General features: G+C 34.1%; 1 protein-coding gene across 1 annotated transcript; it reads left to right on the top strand.

The window, feature by feature from the left end:
* Positions 1-298: 298 nt before the first annotated feature.
* On the top strand, positions 299-3,748 carry LOC128558555 (D(2) dopamine receptor-like). The gene is made up of 2 exons (XM_053548206.1): positions 299-421; positions 647-3,748. Exons 1-2 carry the CDS (start codon positions 368-370, stop codon positions 1,943-1,945), a joined length of 1,353 nt encoding a protein of 450 aa, XP_053404181.1. The 5' UTR covers positions 299-367; the 3' UTR covers positions 1,946-3,748.
* Positions 3,749-17,922: the final 14,174 nt, after the last annotated feature.

Here is a 17,922-nt window from a genome sequence, read left to right as displayed (position 1 = left end):
AAAAAATAAACTAATCTGCGAAGATTTATTTCTGATGTCATGGTATAGAACTAATACACATTCTTTCGAACTAGGGCAATAGTTTTTCTTATTGACCAGCAATAAAATATATATTACCAAATAAGTCATAGACTATCTTATATCAAATTTTATTGATTTCTAAGAAGTATTAAATGAATAACTGGTCTCAGTCATCGAACTATTACAAAGCTATTTCTTTTAACAATCGGTTTCAATTTTGTCACTCAAGGAAATATAAATCGCTTTTAAGCCGGAAATTTATTGGGAGATAAAAGAATTTTAATGTAATATATCCAATATAGTATAGTCTTATAAACACATCCATATAAAACTGATAGATGCTCTGATGCTCTGTCCTCCGTATTCTTGGTGCATATCGTATCAGCCTGGTAAAATCAAGGTAATTATTTGATAATTTACATTAATTTTTTAACCTCTGTCTTTATGTTTCTAAATAAAATCGGTTGACAATTTTAGTACTTGGGCTATTTTTGTCTTGTATAATTTATTGCAGATTGGATTTGCAATTTTTACAAAGTTAGCGCTTATGTTTAGTGTTTGTAAAAAGATTTCGACTAGATGTTTAGATAAGTTGAAAACAATTATGATCTCTTTCATATTTCAGATGGAAGACTCGAAGAACTACGAAAATGATCTACTTCATGAAAGGCAGAACGAAATTTTCATGAGACTGTTTCCTGTAGTTGTCTACATTGCGGTTCTAGCCTTTGTGGGTCTCATTGGCAACGTATTGGCGATGATTTTTTACACGTTAGAGTCAAAACGAACCACGACTGTCAACTTGATTATAGTACTTTCAATAGTTGACTTTAATGTATGTGTGTTTTTAATTCCGAAACTTGTTGAAATGATCGTTAATATTAGACATAGCCAAAGGTTTCTTTGCAAAGTAACACAGTTTGTCAGTTTGTGGGCAATTGCAACATCTTGTTTCTTATTATGGATAATTGCGATAGAAAGACACAGAAAAATCTGTAAACCTTTTGCAAAACAGATTACAATTCCTGCTGTAAAATATATAGTAGCTGGTATTGTCATCTTTTCACTAGCTCTGGCAATTAGAAATTTAATAATCTATGACATTGTCGTCTTGGAAATTCCCGCTTCGAAGGTCAACAGGACAATAATTGGATATTTCTGTACAGCCACGGATGATCCAAATTTAAAGTTCATTGCTTCTTTTTTCTATGCACTGGATTTTCTCCTGATCTTGATGATTTGGATCACCATCATTGTAACCTATTCGAATGCAGTCTTTACCATACTAAAGCGTAGAATCAAAAGGACACGGGTATCACAAAAGATCCAACAGAACATTAAATGTGAGGACACCACAATTAAGAATGGAAATAGTTACTGGCATATCCCACATAACAAAAATGTATCTGGAGAAGAGTATACGGAAACTTCATATGGAAATGATGACGCTTTAACAAATTCTTCTCTAGACGGAACACACCAGCCACCTCTAGACGGAACACACCAGTTACCTCTAGACGGAACACACCAGCCACCTCTAGACGGAACACACCAGTTACCGAGTGTACCCGCAGTTAATGAACGAGAAGTTTCTTTTGCTAGACCATCCAGACGAAATGGAAAATACATAAGAAAGGCTAGTTTAAAAAATGTGGCGGTCAAATGTGTCACAGAACGGAACCTTACCATAATGATGTTTGTGGCTTCAATGGTTTTTATTCTGAGTTTCGCACCCTTCTTTGTGGTTAGAGTAATCATGAGAAACTATGTTGGTAGTGGAATAGATTACGAGCTGAAAGCAGGTGTCCAGTTTGCGTTAAAACTACCATTTTTGAACAGTGTTTTCAATCCAGTCATTTACTGTATTTTCAACCCGAAATTTAGAAAGTTCTTGAAACGTGTATTCTGCTGGAGTTGGCAATGAAATACTGGATTCGTCTTTGTAAAAGTGTACAAAAAATACAGCCAGTTTGATTCCAAATTAAGTACCTGGTTAATTTGGTCAATGTATATGCTGGATAATTATGCTGAACAGAAAGAAGTTTTGCTAACACATATAGAAATACTGAAAATTTTAGGATAAATTTCAACCCTCACAACAATAAAAACCTGAACAATAGTTGAAATTTTCAATCTCTCAGATGATTTTTAAAGTGATGATGGCGATTAAGCCTTGAAAACGTTTCCACTCGTAAACAACAGTAACACATTTTTTACGGTATGTAATGATAAACATAAAGGAAAATATACAACGTTATTTCCGCACCAGCTAATGAAATCTACACACCGTGCAATAAATTAAACTTACCGTGTTCAGTTTTTAAAGTGATTTGATATTATTTGTCTAGTTATATCTTTGTTGTGTGTGTAGTTTGCATAGTCTCAGATCACTTTACTGTTGCGAGAAATATGATTTAGAACACACATAGTGTTTTGTATATACACTTGAATATTTTTGTAGCTAAAATTGAGTTTGTTTTTTCTGCATTGGTATTAGTCAGTTAAGCAATACTAGACACAATATAAGAAAAAAATGTGCATATAATATGAAACAGATTGAGCCAATGCTAAAATAAACAAGGAAAAATACCCAACAGGGAATGTCACGTTTGAAATCACCACCCACAGCACACGTACATGCACACGACCAACACGTATCACACACACGCACTTAAAAAGCACACATGCGAGGACAAAACGAACAAATAAGGGAGAACATTTGGGGTACCGCCTTTGAATGGTCAGTGGCAGAAACGCTACTGGTTTCAGTTTAACCACTTTGACATAAGCCACAGTAAGAGGGATTATGAAAATTTCATTTATAAGACGAGAAAACAGCCAATACGGACTTCGATGATTTTGACCTGTTATATTGCGTGTGGTGTAGGGGAGTGAGGCATAGGGGAAATATGGAGTTGCAAGTTTAAGGTATCATTAAATCATATAACAAAATCATGCAACTACGAAAAAGATATTATCTGTTAGTATATCTAGGCATGTATACTCACACACACAGACTTACAAAACTTTAGATTTGATATAACCCTTGACAAATGAAACTGGAAAATATGCTTTGCAGATTTTATTTCTTTATTTTACTGGCCCATTACTCCATTAGAGTTGAAATCCATCAAGTAAAGATGAAGCTTTACAAAATAAGAAGATATAACTTGTTTTCGAATACATGCTGTTAAGTATACGTTATAGAAACTGTCAAACTGGCAGCTGTGTTTGACTGACTACTAAGGTCTTATCCTACGTAAAATATGGTCCAATTAAGCACACGCACTAGATTTGTTCTTGCCGTTTGAACAGTTTATTCACAACTTGTGAAAATAAGAAAGGTTGTGATAATTATGTATTGTACCTGAGATTTAAGTTATGTCGATATCATTTTGTTTTAAGTATTTAATGCTAAAGACCCACAAGTGAAAATAATGAAAACCATAATATTTAAAGTCATGTTATAAATACCTATACATGTTTCAAACTCATTTTTTAATATGAAGGATACCATTCTACCAACAAATGTAATAATGTATGATGTTTTTTACCCATCGTCTGGTAATTCTGTTTCATACGACAAATAAGTTGATAAGATTCAAACCTTATATAGGTATATTTGTTTATTCTCAGTTAATTGAAATTAAGCAAATGTTACTCAAAATAACGTTTTGCCCTGCTAATCTTAAATATGCTGTATCAATTCTTTTTGTCATTCACACAAAAAAAGAAATAAAAAAAGTTACACACACTAATGTTTCTATGGTTTCTCCTGCAAATGGAATTTGATCCGATATTCCTTCCGAGGAAGAACTTTTTTCCGTCCAAGTATAAGAAATAAACAATTAAACTATATATTAATAGAAATGTAATGGTGTAGTTTTGTAGTGCGGGTTAATTTAAAGATACCTTCTATGGAAGCCCTGGAGGGACAATTGATTTCCGTACTTCCCACTTCTGACTTCTAATTTTTGCACTTCTCACTTCCAACTTCTTGACTTCCTACTTCCTACTTCTAACTTCTGCACTTCTGACTTCTAACTTCCACACTTCTGACTTCCAACTTCCTGACTTTCGACTTCTGCTTTCCAACTTCCACACTTCTTACTTCCGACTCCTTGTCTTCTTACTTCTACCTTCCGCACTTCTGACTTCTAACTTCCGCACTTCTAACTTCCAACTTCCTGACTTTCGACTTCTGATTTCCAACTTCCATACTTCTTACTTCCGAATTTCTGACTTCTTACTTCCCTCTTCTAACTTCCGCACTTCTGAGTTCTAACTTCCTGACTTTCGACTTCTGATTTCCAACTTTCACACTTCTTACTTCCGACTTCTTGACTTCTTACTTCCCTCTTCTAGCTTCCGCACTTCTGACTTCTACCTTCCACACTTTTGACTTCTAACATCCTGACTTCTGACTTCCAACTTTCCCTACGGATACAACAATTAAACCCTCAGTTCAACCTGTACACGAACGAACGCAGCTGAGTGTATGTCTAAAAGGCGTAAAATAATCCAAGCATGACCTGTTAAAATGAGCTGAATTAAATTTTGTTAATTTTAAGATATTTTGTCAGGTTGGTGTTTATCGACGGATCATTAATTTCATAAACAAACTGAAGACAGGATTATTCGTTGTTAAAACCTGCAAGGTAATAAGAAACTATTCTTTTTCTTCCTGTTATTGTCAAATAAGTAATCTTATAATTAGAAATGTTCTGTTTTAGTTTAATGCATTCTCTTAGTAAAATGCCTTAAAATGTTCGAATGTGATTATGGCCAACATGTGACCATCTATTTCATTACAACATGCTTATCTCGCCTTGGACTTCATGGTGACCGACACACATGTGACTATTCAGGTAACATATTGGCTTATATCTTTCTTTTTTATTTGATGGATTTTAATAAGATAAAAAGCGTCGAATACAGGGAAACAGGAAGACAAGTGCTTTTCTCGACACAAAGCGTCTGTCACACATCCAGAATACTTTCTTCAAACATTTTACACATTCGTTCGTGTGCAAAAAAAAAGAGAAAAAAAGCAAAAACAACTAGAGCTATCACTAAAGGTAATGAATGTACATCCCCCGCCCCCCCCCCGCCCCCACACACACACACACGCATGCACTGACACAGTACATTGCAATTTGACGCACACAAGATTGCATAATTATGTGGACTGTATGTATATAGACTGTATGTATACAGTATAGTAACAAAAACCAAAGTCCCATAACTATGCAGAATATTTATGTAAAAAGAACGTAACATGCACCATGCACAGCTAGGGTTGGTACTGATCACTTGTGTGAAGTTTCATTAAATTGTGTGCAAGGGTTCGGAAGATTAGGCACGCACAAGATTGCATATGCAGACTGTATGTACATAGTATGTTAACAAGAAACAAAGTCACATAACTCTGCAATTTTTGTCGTTGAAAGAATCTAACATGCCCCATGCACAACTACTGTTGTTACTGATCACTTGTGTGAAGTTTCATTAAGTTATGTCAAGGGGATGAGGAGAGATGGTGCGCACAAGTTTGTGCCTATGTTTATAGTATAGTAACAAGAAAACAAAGTCCCGTAACTCTGCAATCTTTTTTTCTGAAAGACACTAACATATCCCATGCACAACTACTGTTGTTACTGATCACTTGTGTGAAGTTTCATTAAATTGTGTCAAGGGTATGAGGAGTGATGGTGCGCACAAGATTGTGTCTATGTATATAGTATAGTAACAAAAAACAAAGTCCCATAACTCTGCAGTTTTTTTTTTCTGAAAGAACTTTACATGCCCAATGCACAACTACTGTTGTTACTGATCACTTGTGTAAAGTTTCATTAAATTGTGTCAAGAGGATGAGGAGAGATGGTGCGCACAAGATTGTGTGTACGGACGGACAGACAGGCGGACAGACAGAAAGACAACCTGAAACCAGTTTACCCCCCATTACAACTTTGTTGTCGGGGGGTACAAAAACAAAACATTTGAGAAAAGCATCCAGAATGTATGGCAGACCTTTTTGTGCCGTGCAATCTAAGATTGTATCTCAATTTAAATTATCATGCATCAGCGAACTAGGTTTTGATGGAGACTAACATGCACACAAGGATTTACATATATGACAATTATTTCATTCTTGCAAGTTGCATTTAAATATTTTGATATTCAATTTATATTATTCATAAAATCTGATGCAGCGTGATTGTTTGTTTTGTGATACTTGAAGCGTGACTGTTGTCTCCTGTGCACGTGTATCTCGAGGCGCAATGCACATAGCACAAAATTCAATGCCCGTTCTTACAACCATGTTATATGATGTTGAAGTAGATTATAATTTTCAAGAATAACCTTTCTTGTCAAAATTTCCCGACCTCTATTAACTCTATTAAATAAAAGATCTATTTGTCAGAATCAGTATTGATACATATGTATTGATTTCAAAAAAAGCGTTTAAAATCTGATATGGAAATCCTTTAAAGTAACACTATCAAACGTCATCCAGTTACTAATGGGAGGTTCACCAAAAACGTTCAGACCAGGTCAGGATCCATGCTGTTCGCTAACAGTTTCTCTAATTCCAATAGGCTTTAAAAGCGAACAGCATGAATCCTGGCCAGACTGCGCGGATGCCACTATGTTGGTTTTCCCATGGCACGGCTAAAATGATTTTAAGATTGGCACTACTATAAGAATACTAGTAGGCATTTTGCTATAGAATTAGAATTAATGTTACCTAGATTGATTTCAGTTTCTTGAGAGATAAAACAAAATGTCAAGAAAGATAGTAATATTGTGTGAAGAAACAAAATGAGAATATCTCACCAGACAGAAATGGTAAAAGCTCCCCGGTGCATTTTCAGCTTAATAAGCACAATGTTACCTTTGTTTCTTGTAAAACTATCAGCTGTTGAAATGTTGGTTAAAAGGGATAACTTTGAAAATCACAGACAGGAATACTTTTCGAGTTATTCCTTTTCCATTGGTAAAACAAATCAAGATCTGTATTGGCACATGTGCCAATTCAATTCTGTGTAAAACACATTTTGAAATACTTAAATACATCGCAACATGTATATACTATAGATGTGACTGTGTAAAATACAAAGGAACAATTGCAAGTATTTTCTGATTTATAGACAGGTATATTTTTTGTATATAAGCTCAACATCTGAACTTCGTAACATTACTGTAACAGATTTTTGACACATTAAGAAGGAAATATTCTTCCGGCTCGTGATCCGTTAAATAATAAGTTGATACACTTTATGATTAATTGATGCGTGTTACAGTTATTTCATGCGTTTTAGTTATTTGATCCGTATGAAAATTTAACACAATGGATGGATCAGTATCGATAGCCATCCTAATTGCTTTCTGGATGAAACAGTTTCAAATTCCATTTTAAAACCTGTACTGTGTTAGTATGTCAGTGGACACATTTGTTTCAATTATGATCTTGTTGTAGTGTATCGTCTGTATGACTGAATTTACCGTGGGGACTTCCAACGTACTAATAAACTTTGATAAGGTGGCAGTTGACCTTAATCCAATCGACACTGTTTATTTTCCAGTACAGGTAAATCCAATATTTGCTTTACAATAGAGCTATGACGGATTATCTTTGAACATCCCTGGACTTATTGGACTCAACTGCCACATTATCCAAGTTTATTAGTATCACTCTTATACAGCGCGCAAATCGTTTGGGGGCATAAAACACAACTAAACAAATAATTAACAGATTCGTTTTGGCTGGGTTAATGAAAACAAATACATTCCCCAGAGTGCCTAGCAACGGCTTAAACGGAACACTTTTTATATAGAATAATATTGAATTAACCCTGTGCTCCCGAAGGACAAGAAAATAATTTACGGGTTAACCACTGAAGCTTTGGTAACACCTAGCTTTCTGTCGTTTCAGTGTTCTGATTGAATATTTCAGCTAAAACGTGAATGTCTTACATTTATTCATTTTCTCCACTGAAGACAGTAATACAATCGATCAAACAAATCACGTCAGCACTGATAAATATAATAAGATGATCCGATGCTTATGATCAATAAGTAATTACGAAGATACTGAGGAAACATTTATGTGAAATGCCAGGTAAGGTACGTTGAAAAAGCAAATATTGATAAAAACTAATTTTAATAGCAAGTATCAGACTAGTAACCGCTTGGTAGACAAAACTTTGTTTTTGCTTTGACAGTTTGACTTTCATCCTGTCTACAGATAGTTATATCAAACTGAACTGTTCTTTTAAATCAAAGGTTCGTCGTTAAAGCAAGGGTCCACAGACATGCCTTCTCTTTTACTTACTATCTATTTTATATTGTAAGATTACGTGTCTCGGAAAATACTTGAACACTGTGCCCCAGTCTCTAAGAATTGATAAACTAATTTTGATTAGGTATCGGACTAGTTACAGCTTGGGAGACAAAATTATTTTTAGCATGACATTTTTACTTTCATCCAGACTAAAGATCTATAGTTATATCAGACTGAACTGTTCTTTTAAATCTAAATGTTCCAATCACAGTTTTGAAATAACTTAAGAATAGAAGAATATACATTTTGAAGTGATATGCAACACTGCACATTTTGTCGAGGATTTCATACATGGTTGCCAAATAAACAAAGACATCGTGATGGTAAGTGAAGGAGGTCAAAGGGGCTGATACAATGGCGGGGTGATTAAAATCCGCCGAGCATTCTTTTTAATAGCCTGAATGTGAGATGTCAGTCATTTAAGTAAACATTTTCAGTTTTTTTACTCACAAAACTTTATTATAGCACTATTTATTATTGCTGATGCATGTATTTTGTTTGAGACTCCAAAATGACATCCATACCATATATTGTTTAATAGGTCGTTGCTGTCGAAAGTTCCAGTTGCCAACAGCCTGTGGAATATTATTTTCTCCTGTATCAGAGCAGACTTACTTGAATGAAACTTTGTGTAATTATTAAGGAGTTTGCAATCCCTCATGCCGCAGTAGACACAAATTTTTGCCTTTTCCAATTTTTTTAAACTGACGTGTTTTGTACTTTTAGAGAAAACTTGTTTTAAGACTAGGGTCCTCAGTTTAAGACCTCAGATCTCCTTTCTAAATTTCAGTTTGTTTAGTTCTGCTCATTGTTTTCTCGTTTAGGGCAAACCCATTATTTTAACTGGGGACCTTACGCCGCTTTTCATGGAATTACACACTAGTGTAGCATTGAAGGTTCCATGTGCACCGCCGTATGAACACATCTGCGGATGTCTCTAAATTGTTTTTTGTACTTTTAGCATGTGTAAATGTTGAGTTCTGCTCAACCCGGGGCTAGAGGGCGTGGACGGTAGCATGCATTTCCACTACCGTCCATGAACAGGCTCAATCAAACCGAGCCTGCAACATTTTCGTTTTTGTTGTGTTGAGCGACCTGTGGAGTTTCAATTTTTCTATTTTCTAACTGGAAATCATCTCCGCATTCTAAATTTCTAAACCTCTCTCGAACGTAACCTAACTCAATGGATCTGCTAATCCATGCATTTCTTCAAAACCTGTGCTCATACATATCAAAGTCACAGTTTCTATGGTTTGCCTCTTCTTTTGTTGCAAGAGCAAAATAAACACGACGGTTCACTTTTTCCTGATATTCAATATAATGATAATCTAACGCTGCTGGGACTGAGTCATTCTGAATCTGTGAGTTAAAGTCTTTTTCTATTGTTCTCAGTTTTAAGGAAGAAAAGTCGCTAGAATTCTGTGCACATTAACTTGGAGCCTTAATGGTCGCGACCACATGACTATTCTTCCCGGTATCAATTTGACTTCATGACCAAGTCTCCTTATGCAAAATGAATAAAGTGGCAGAAAACAGCTCTGACTGCCACCAGAGCTTATATGGCACGGTTGGGAGAGGCTTAGGTTAGTTGTCTCTGTTGTATCCGGGGATATCACAGCGTCTCAGAATCATCAAAACGACGTGTCAAACGCTTTCGTAAGACCAATGAAGTTGACATAGAGGAGAGACGAGACTGCGCCTGAAGACTTCATCAATGATGATGCGTCGTCATTTTCAAATGTGAAAAGACATACTTCGATTTTAAAAAATATGTATGTTTCTACTAACGTACCCGGCATTCCCTTATTCATATTAACCACACACGTTATCGACTAAAAAATAGCAAAACATAAATTAAAAAAATCTTTACAAGTTTTAATGTTGGTCTTCTTTGTGTTCTTTCTACAACATCCTTAATTAAACGCTTTTAAATCTATTTCAGTTATGTATTTCGACTTTTTTCTAAGTGGAGACAGTTTTATGAAAGACTGAAGTGTACAATTTCTTTCGCAGCTGACGCGTATATTGTTACAGTATTTGATTTACATTTCAGATATTGTTTGCCTCCAAACGGGCTAGCTAATGACCGAATATGGTTTCAGCCTGAATAAAAATGAATATTAACTAGTTGTATGCAAACTGATAGTATCATTCCTAGAATAAAGTCCTCATCGTTTTTGCATAGTTCATTCCACCAAACTGGACATCGACAAAAGGTTTAAAAAAAAAATAATGGATATAAACATCGGTTTACTGTATATTTTTCAGATGCAAGATTCAATCAAGAATGACGATGATATACTTTACCAGACACAACACCAAATTTTCATGCGCTGTTTAGTGTTATTGTTTGTATTGCGATTTTGGGCGCTGTTGGGATCATCGGCAACATTTTAGCGATAATCTTTCACACAACAGAGTCGAAACGAACTACGAGTGTCAACTTGATAATAAGCCTTTCAATAGTAGACTTTATGGTGTGTTTATTGGTTATCCCAAATCTTGTTGAGGTAATTTTAAACGTGGGAAACAGTCAAAGGTTACTCTGCAAGGTGACACATTTTCTCAGTTTGTGGACCATCGCAAGTTCATGCGTTTTATTATGGGTAATTTCAATAGACAGGCATAGAAGAATATGTAAACCTTTTGCTAAACAGATCACAATCCATGCAGTCAAATACATAGTTGCTGCTATCATAATATTTTCATTTGCACTGGCAATTAGGAATTTCATCATTTATGACACAGTTGCTATGGAAATTTCAACATCAAGTATTAACAGGACTACTATTGGATATTACTGTACAATTACGGACGATCCAGACTTAAAGATTATTGTTTCTTCTTTCTATGTACTGGATTTTCTTCTTATCTTAGTAGCTTGGGTTACCATCATTGTGACATATTCGAATGCAATATTCACCTTGATGAAGCAGAGACATAAAATGAAGCGGGGACCGCCAAACCTGCAACACACGTACAACATCAAACGCGAATTGAACTTAACGGAAACTAGCTGCCGCGCATGTGATGTCGACGGCGGTAGTGATTGGAATATGTCAGAAGACCTTGATGCATCAAGAGTGCTGGATTAGGAAAGTTGACATAGATATAATGGTAATAATACTTATTCATCACTGGATAGAAAACATCAGCCGCTTTCTGTCTGCAATTTATTAAAGCGAAATGCAGATGACATAATAAATTCTTATGTCAAACTCGTCGCAGTCAAAAGTGTCATAGAACGGAATCTTACCAGTATGATGTTTGAAGCATCAATTGTTTTCATTCTGAGTTTTACCCCTTTCTTTGTGACAAAAGTAATCATGAGAATTTATATTGGTGCTGGGATAGATTACGAACTGAAAACAGAAATTCAGTTTGCGTTAAGATCACCAGTTATGAATAGTGTCTTCAATCCAGTCATTTACTGTGTTTTCAATTCCAAGTTTAGAAAGTTCTTAAAATGTGGGTTTTGGCGATTTTGACAAAAAATGAATGCAAGGCTGGTGCGATCCACGTTAAAAGTAACAGACTGAAATTTCATTCTCCCGGAATATATTATGCAACTATGATAGTGAAAAACGTCTAAACGTTGATCTTTGTTAAGGGGGGGGGGGGGGGGGGTCTTGATGGGATTATATGTCAAATTATTACATATAGCGAAACTGAGATATGTTTAGCATTTCAATATTTCAATGAATCTGCTTAGCTATAACATTAGAGAACAAAATACAAAAAGAAGAGTAGCTAATATTTTTTTCTATGAAAATAAGTCACGAATTGCTTATGTTCAAAGAGCTTCCATGACTGAGTTGTTAATTTGATTTTGACTTTGGTTATTGATTTAATTTCTTTCCCTTCTTTAGGTTTCAAATTCCGCTTGTGATATATATTTCTTTTCTGTGATGAACCTATTTAGTTCGTTGCTTCTACCCACAGATACACCCGTACCTGCAAGGATTTGTACAAAGATTCACGTCAAGTGCTGCAGTCATCATATAACATAAATTGCACCAATTTGACATAAAAAACAATACAAATTTTATTACCGAATGTAGAGGGATTCGTTGCGTTTTATTTTTTGTCCTTGTTTTCCCCAAAAGAATCTGTTCATTTTAGTCACATATCATTTGTTTATTTAAAATGCATTTATGCCTACATCCTATTGTTTAGAAATTCATACTATGATAACATCGTTACAAATTAATAAATTTTAAAAATTGGTTTTGGAATACATTGTATATAGCATATTTAAAGTAGAAATATCTATATTGTTCTTCTGTGTACTTTTTCCCTTTGACAGTTTCAACATCAGATCTGACATTTCATATCTGAACACAGACACAATATCAAAAAAACCGCAAAGGAGTCTTTCACTGTATTCAGTATACCTTGTCATATGAATTATCTTTGGTGGGTGTTGAGATATTTGTGTACAATACGTTTACTTGCAAGAGCTGCAGACGTACCATTGCTGTCCGATGTCTACATCTTTTGTAAGCATGTGCAAGTATAAGATACTGGAGTTCGTTGACAAGATTTCATCACTTTTGAATATAGCAAATATAATTAATCAAATAAATAAAGAAGAATTTAATCGAACAAGATTATTATGTATAGGATGAAAGGACAAAAATCACAGGTAGATCGCCACGTTTCTAGAACGCAGCATCCTCCAAAGAAGTGTCTACATGCATGTGTAAATGAGTGTCATTTAACAAAAATAAATCAACACAATTAGATCACAAGTACAATAAAAAAAGAACACAGATAGGCGGTCAGTCATAAAACACCATCGGTGATAAAGAAAAACCATGACTAAATTTATAGCCCGATTGTTCTAAATGAAGAGGTGATATGGTAAACATTAGGAAAATGTATACCGTCTATCCTAAAAATTCATTAAATAAAGGTTTAATATTTGAATTCAATTTGAAGACTTTGCCATCTGATAGAGGAAGACATGTTGAATTCATGCTAATACAAAAAAATGAAAGAAAAACATTGTCCAAAATATGCCCTTTCATTACTTCGTGTGTCTTATAATTTTACAAAATACAAATAGACATTGCCATAACATCTCCATAATATTTTTATATACCTTGTTGCAGAAATCTTTGAAGATCATAAATACCAAAACTGAATTTCGATACAGAAAAATAGTAAAATATATATGCTCCTTTTTACACCGAAAATATGACAGCGCCAAGCGAGCGCAAGGATAGTGCTACAAGAAGACCAACCTGAAAAAAATAGCACAGTTTGAGAAACTATAATAAATGCTGCCCTGAAGCCTTTGATAGACTTGCCAAATGATGTAAATCGTTATACGTTATCTACATGACCCTGAGGTCGTGAGTTCTCATATGACACCAGTACTGTTATTTCCAGGAGGCGGACTCGTGAGTGGTTCAAATAAGCTTGCAAAAAAACAATCAATTGAAAGAACACTTTCGCCGCTTCACGTATGCTTCGAACAAAGTCAATAAATTAAGGTGTTCTGCACGTTTGATAAACCGGAAGTAATGGCGTAACGTCATTTATCCGGAAAACGTAGAATAAAGCCTGGATTCGGCGTACGGAAATGAAAACCATTTAATGAATTAATGACAACCTGTAAGTAAATGTATTAAAATGGCACTGTTGCTATATTTCAGTTGTACATAAGATCGAAATTTATTCCAAGTTTCTAGACAAAAGGCGCAACTTTCTTATTTAAAATGAGGAAACATTGATAAGAAACCCATAAATGTTAAAATTGCACATGCATAAAAATTCACTATAAGCACACTAAGTCTGGTTTTATTTTTAAAGTCATGTGATATGAGATATTTTATGGCCTTAAAAAGGCAGTCGAAACGTCTGTCTGTATGTTCGTATCTATTTGGGATAAATAGGCCATAATTTTTCAGTTGATTACGAAATCATCATGATATACGTTTTTATTTCTAACTTTGAATTGTGCTGTGTATTTTAACATTTTTTTTTTTGTATATTATAATGTCAGTCAGATATTGTGTGGGTATCTGTTGTAATGAAACTGGTGTAAAAGAAACTCGAATTTGTTGTTTTGTTGTTTTTAGTTTCTGTTATTGTTTTTGTTAAAGCCTCTCACTGGTTGTAGTGCGTAGTCTACAAAATTAATAATAGAACAACTACAACAACACAAGTGACTGCCTTTAAACACTAATTTCTGACAGTCGTATATTTAACCAGAGTGCGGAACAATTAAGACATTAAAATGAAATGGCATCATGATATCTTAAAAGTACAACACATAGCAGACATTGTAGTGCGTGGCTTCGCAAGGCAGCAATCAGAAAGTGACTGAATCAAGGAACTGAGAGTAATGACATAAATAAGATAATGCTCTGTTCAGGTAATGCTACAGTGTAGCATAGATAGTTATTTCTTGTAATTTTATTCTGAAAATAATCGGCCGGAAGAAAAATAGCAGACAAGACCTTCATGAATTCACCCTTAAGGTGCCTTATTTGCATACATTTTGTCCTTAAAACACGTTTCACATCCTAGAATGAATATTGTACTTGCTGAATGCACTGAACGGCTTCTATGTAGAGGATGTGGAAAAGGAGAAGTGAGTGAGTGAATTGGGTTTTACGGTAAATCGACACAAAATGGTCATATATCGCCGAGAAGAAGTCATATTGCAAATGCCACCTGTAAAGCATAAACATTGATGCAAAAATGTAAAGCATACCTAAAAACATCCATGTAAAAATGTAAAGAACACTATGAATAATGTAAAACATATCTAAAAACATACATGTAAAAATGTAAAGCATATCTAAAATCAGTTCTGTAAAAATGTATATACATATGTGTTGAAGTATCAGCTGCAAATGGAAAAGGAGGAGGCTACCTAAACATATTTAAGGAGGTCGTCAACCTAGCTTTAATCGCGTTGTCCTGAAATAATGACTCGAGGGCTTCTTCACTAGAAAAGGTGAGACATAACATATCTTATATCATTACACGACCCGATTTGGTATTCCTGTTCAACACAGCAAACTTTGTTATTATGTAACAAAGTCACAGTTTGTATGTCACAATTATTACTTTACGGTGTAAAACATCAAACACGGGTGGTAAACGCGCAATCAAATTCCCGCTGGGAATACGCTTAAAATGGGTTGCGCAACGTCCGGTGCTGGTGTTGCGGGTAAAAAAAGACGAAATTGAGGTATGTGAAGTTATGATTTTGCTTAGTATGAGACAAGAATGAATTTTCTTGAAAAAAGCAAAATGCTATTCGACACAAATATGATAATACATCATATGTGTAAAATATCTGGTTTGTAAGTTATGATTCGGCTCTATTATCACAAAAACTCAGGGGACAAGAAGCGTGGAAAAACGTATGAAATCAACAAAGATGGACGTTTTGAACTCTTATGCCTAATTGAGGACATTTGATGCTTTTTATGATAACTCATCTGTTATTAAAGTAAACGAATATCAAAATTTTTGCTTCAAAATCCTGCTTACGGGCCATAATTGACAAAAACATAATCGGGAATGGGGTTGCGCACCGGGAATGTAGTTGCTCGTATACATCATAATGTTTATAATGTATATAAGTAGTATTAGAATTACCGATTTTGGCTCAAAATCTGACCCCCCTGACCCCTTGACCCTATTCTATAAGCGGACTTTAATCTTACCCTAAACTTAAAATATTAACTTGGTACCCTTAATAACCCTGTGTTAGGAAGTGATTATTGTTCATGTTAATTTTATCAGTTTTGTTGTTGAAACAAACTGATTGAGAATTACGCTGTAATCCATTTGCACTTATGACCTTAGTATAGAACGTTTCGCAGACGACATATGTGTCAGTTTTTGTTGAAATTGAAACAGTTTATGAGAATTACGCTGTAATTCATAAAAAATTTTAAAACATTAACGTATAGATTATAGCTTTGTAATTTGGTGACACACGGTTGTGTTTACAATCAATATTATAAGTTAAACAGACGATTTATTGCATTCCTTTTAAGATAAACATATATCGAGGAATTGTTTATACACATATTTGATCTTATTTTGAATTAGTAATTAACATTATTAGTCTTTAAATAATTTTAAATACAATTTGATATAGATGAGTTTACAAAATAAAATATATTGTTTGAAAGAAAGAAGATTACTGATAATATAAATCCTCATTATGTTACAACAAAAAACGGGGAGAAAAATGATAAGGGCTACTTGTTCATCTTGTGAAAAATGAAATCAAAGGTTTGTTAAAAGTACAGGGGGTAATTTAGATATTCACAAGCAATGTTACCTTTATTACCTAAGAAAGGTTTTAAACACTTCCAGGATATAATTATTGTGGGCCAGGAAATCCCCTAGATAATGGACCCCCTATCAATGAACTGGATGCAGTATGTATGAATCATGATTATTGTTATGATAGTGATGTAAAAAAGGGTACATGTGATAAGCAAATGCTTTCCAATTTAAATAAAACTAAATCAAAAACATTTGGAGAAAAGATTGCAAAACATTTAGTTGTAAAACCTATAATTAAAACGAAATACAAACTTGGGTTGGGACAAAAATCAAGAAACGGGAAAAGGGGGTAGAGTATACCCCCGAAATAAATTGGAGAGATGAATTAGCAGAAGAATTACACAAACCAATTAAAAGAAAATTTAGGAAACGAAGAGTGATAGTTAATGATATTGATGATACTTGGTCAGCTGATTTAGTTGACATGCAAGCTTTTTCAAAATATAATAAAGGAGGTAAAGTACTTGTTAACCGTTATTGATATATTTAGTAAATATGCTTGGGTTATTCCATTAAAGAATAAAAACTGGAGAGTCTGTTACTGAAGCATTTGAAAAATAATTTCTGAAGATAGAATTCAGGGACAAAAGTCCCCGAAGACTGCAAGGATTCCACAAAATTTATGGGTAGATGAAGGAAAAGAATTTATAATAAAAAGTTTGAATCATTTTTGAATAAAAATAAAATTAATATGTATCATACATTTAATGAAGGAAAGGGCTGTTGTAGTAATAGAAAGATTTAATAGAAGTTTAAAAAGAATAATGTGGAAATATTTTACAGCAAATAATACTTATACTTATTTAGATAATTTGCAGGATATGGTTGATAAATATAACAAAACAAAACATTCTGTATAAAATGACACCAACCGAAGCTAGTAAAAACTTAAATAAATGGTACTGTTTACTTTAATTTATATGGTGATTTAAAGATACCAAAGAGCAAAGCAAAATTTAAAATTGGTGATCGAGTTCGCTTAAGCAAACTTAAAAGGCATTTTGAAAAAAGGATATACACCAAACTGGACAGAGGAAATATTTATAATTTATAAAATTGATAATACAATCCCAGAACATACACTATTAAAGATTTAAATGATGAAATAAATTCAAGGTTCATTTTATGAACAAGAACTTTTACCTACTTACACAAGAAGTTTTTAGAATAGAAAAAGTTATTAGACGAGACTATAAGAAAAAACAAGCTTTAGTAAATGGAAAGGTTATAGTGAA

Source organism: Mercenaria mercenaria, chromosome 7 (assembly GCF_021730395.1).
Source record: "Mercenaria mercenaria strain notata chromosome 7, MADL_Memer_1, whole genome shotgun sequence".
Classification (NCBI taxonomy): domain Eukaryota; kingdom Metazoa; phylum Mollusca; class Bivalvia; order Venerida; family Veneridae; genus Mercenaria; species Mercenaria mercenaria.
The sequence above is the reverse complement of the archived record's forward strand: the minus strand, read 5'-3'. Positions and strand labels throughout refer to the sequence as shown.

Bases quoted from the DNA above. Each gene is read 5' to 3' on its own strand.
- LOC128558555 (XM_053548206.1), top strand. From the start codon at position 368: ATGCTCTGTCCTCCGTATTCTTGGTGCATATCGTATCAGCCTGGTAAA. The intron at 422-646 runs GTAATTATTTGA...TTCATATTTCAG, and splicing joins ATCAGCCTGGTAAAATCAAG to ATGGAAGACTCGAAGAACTA.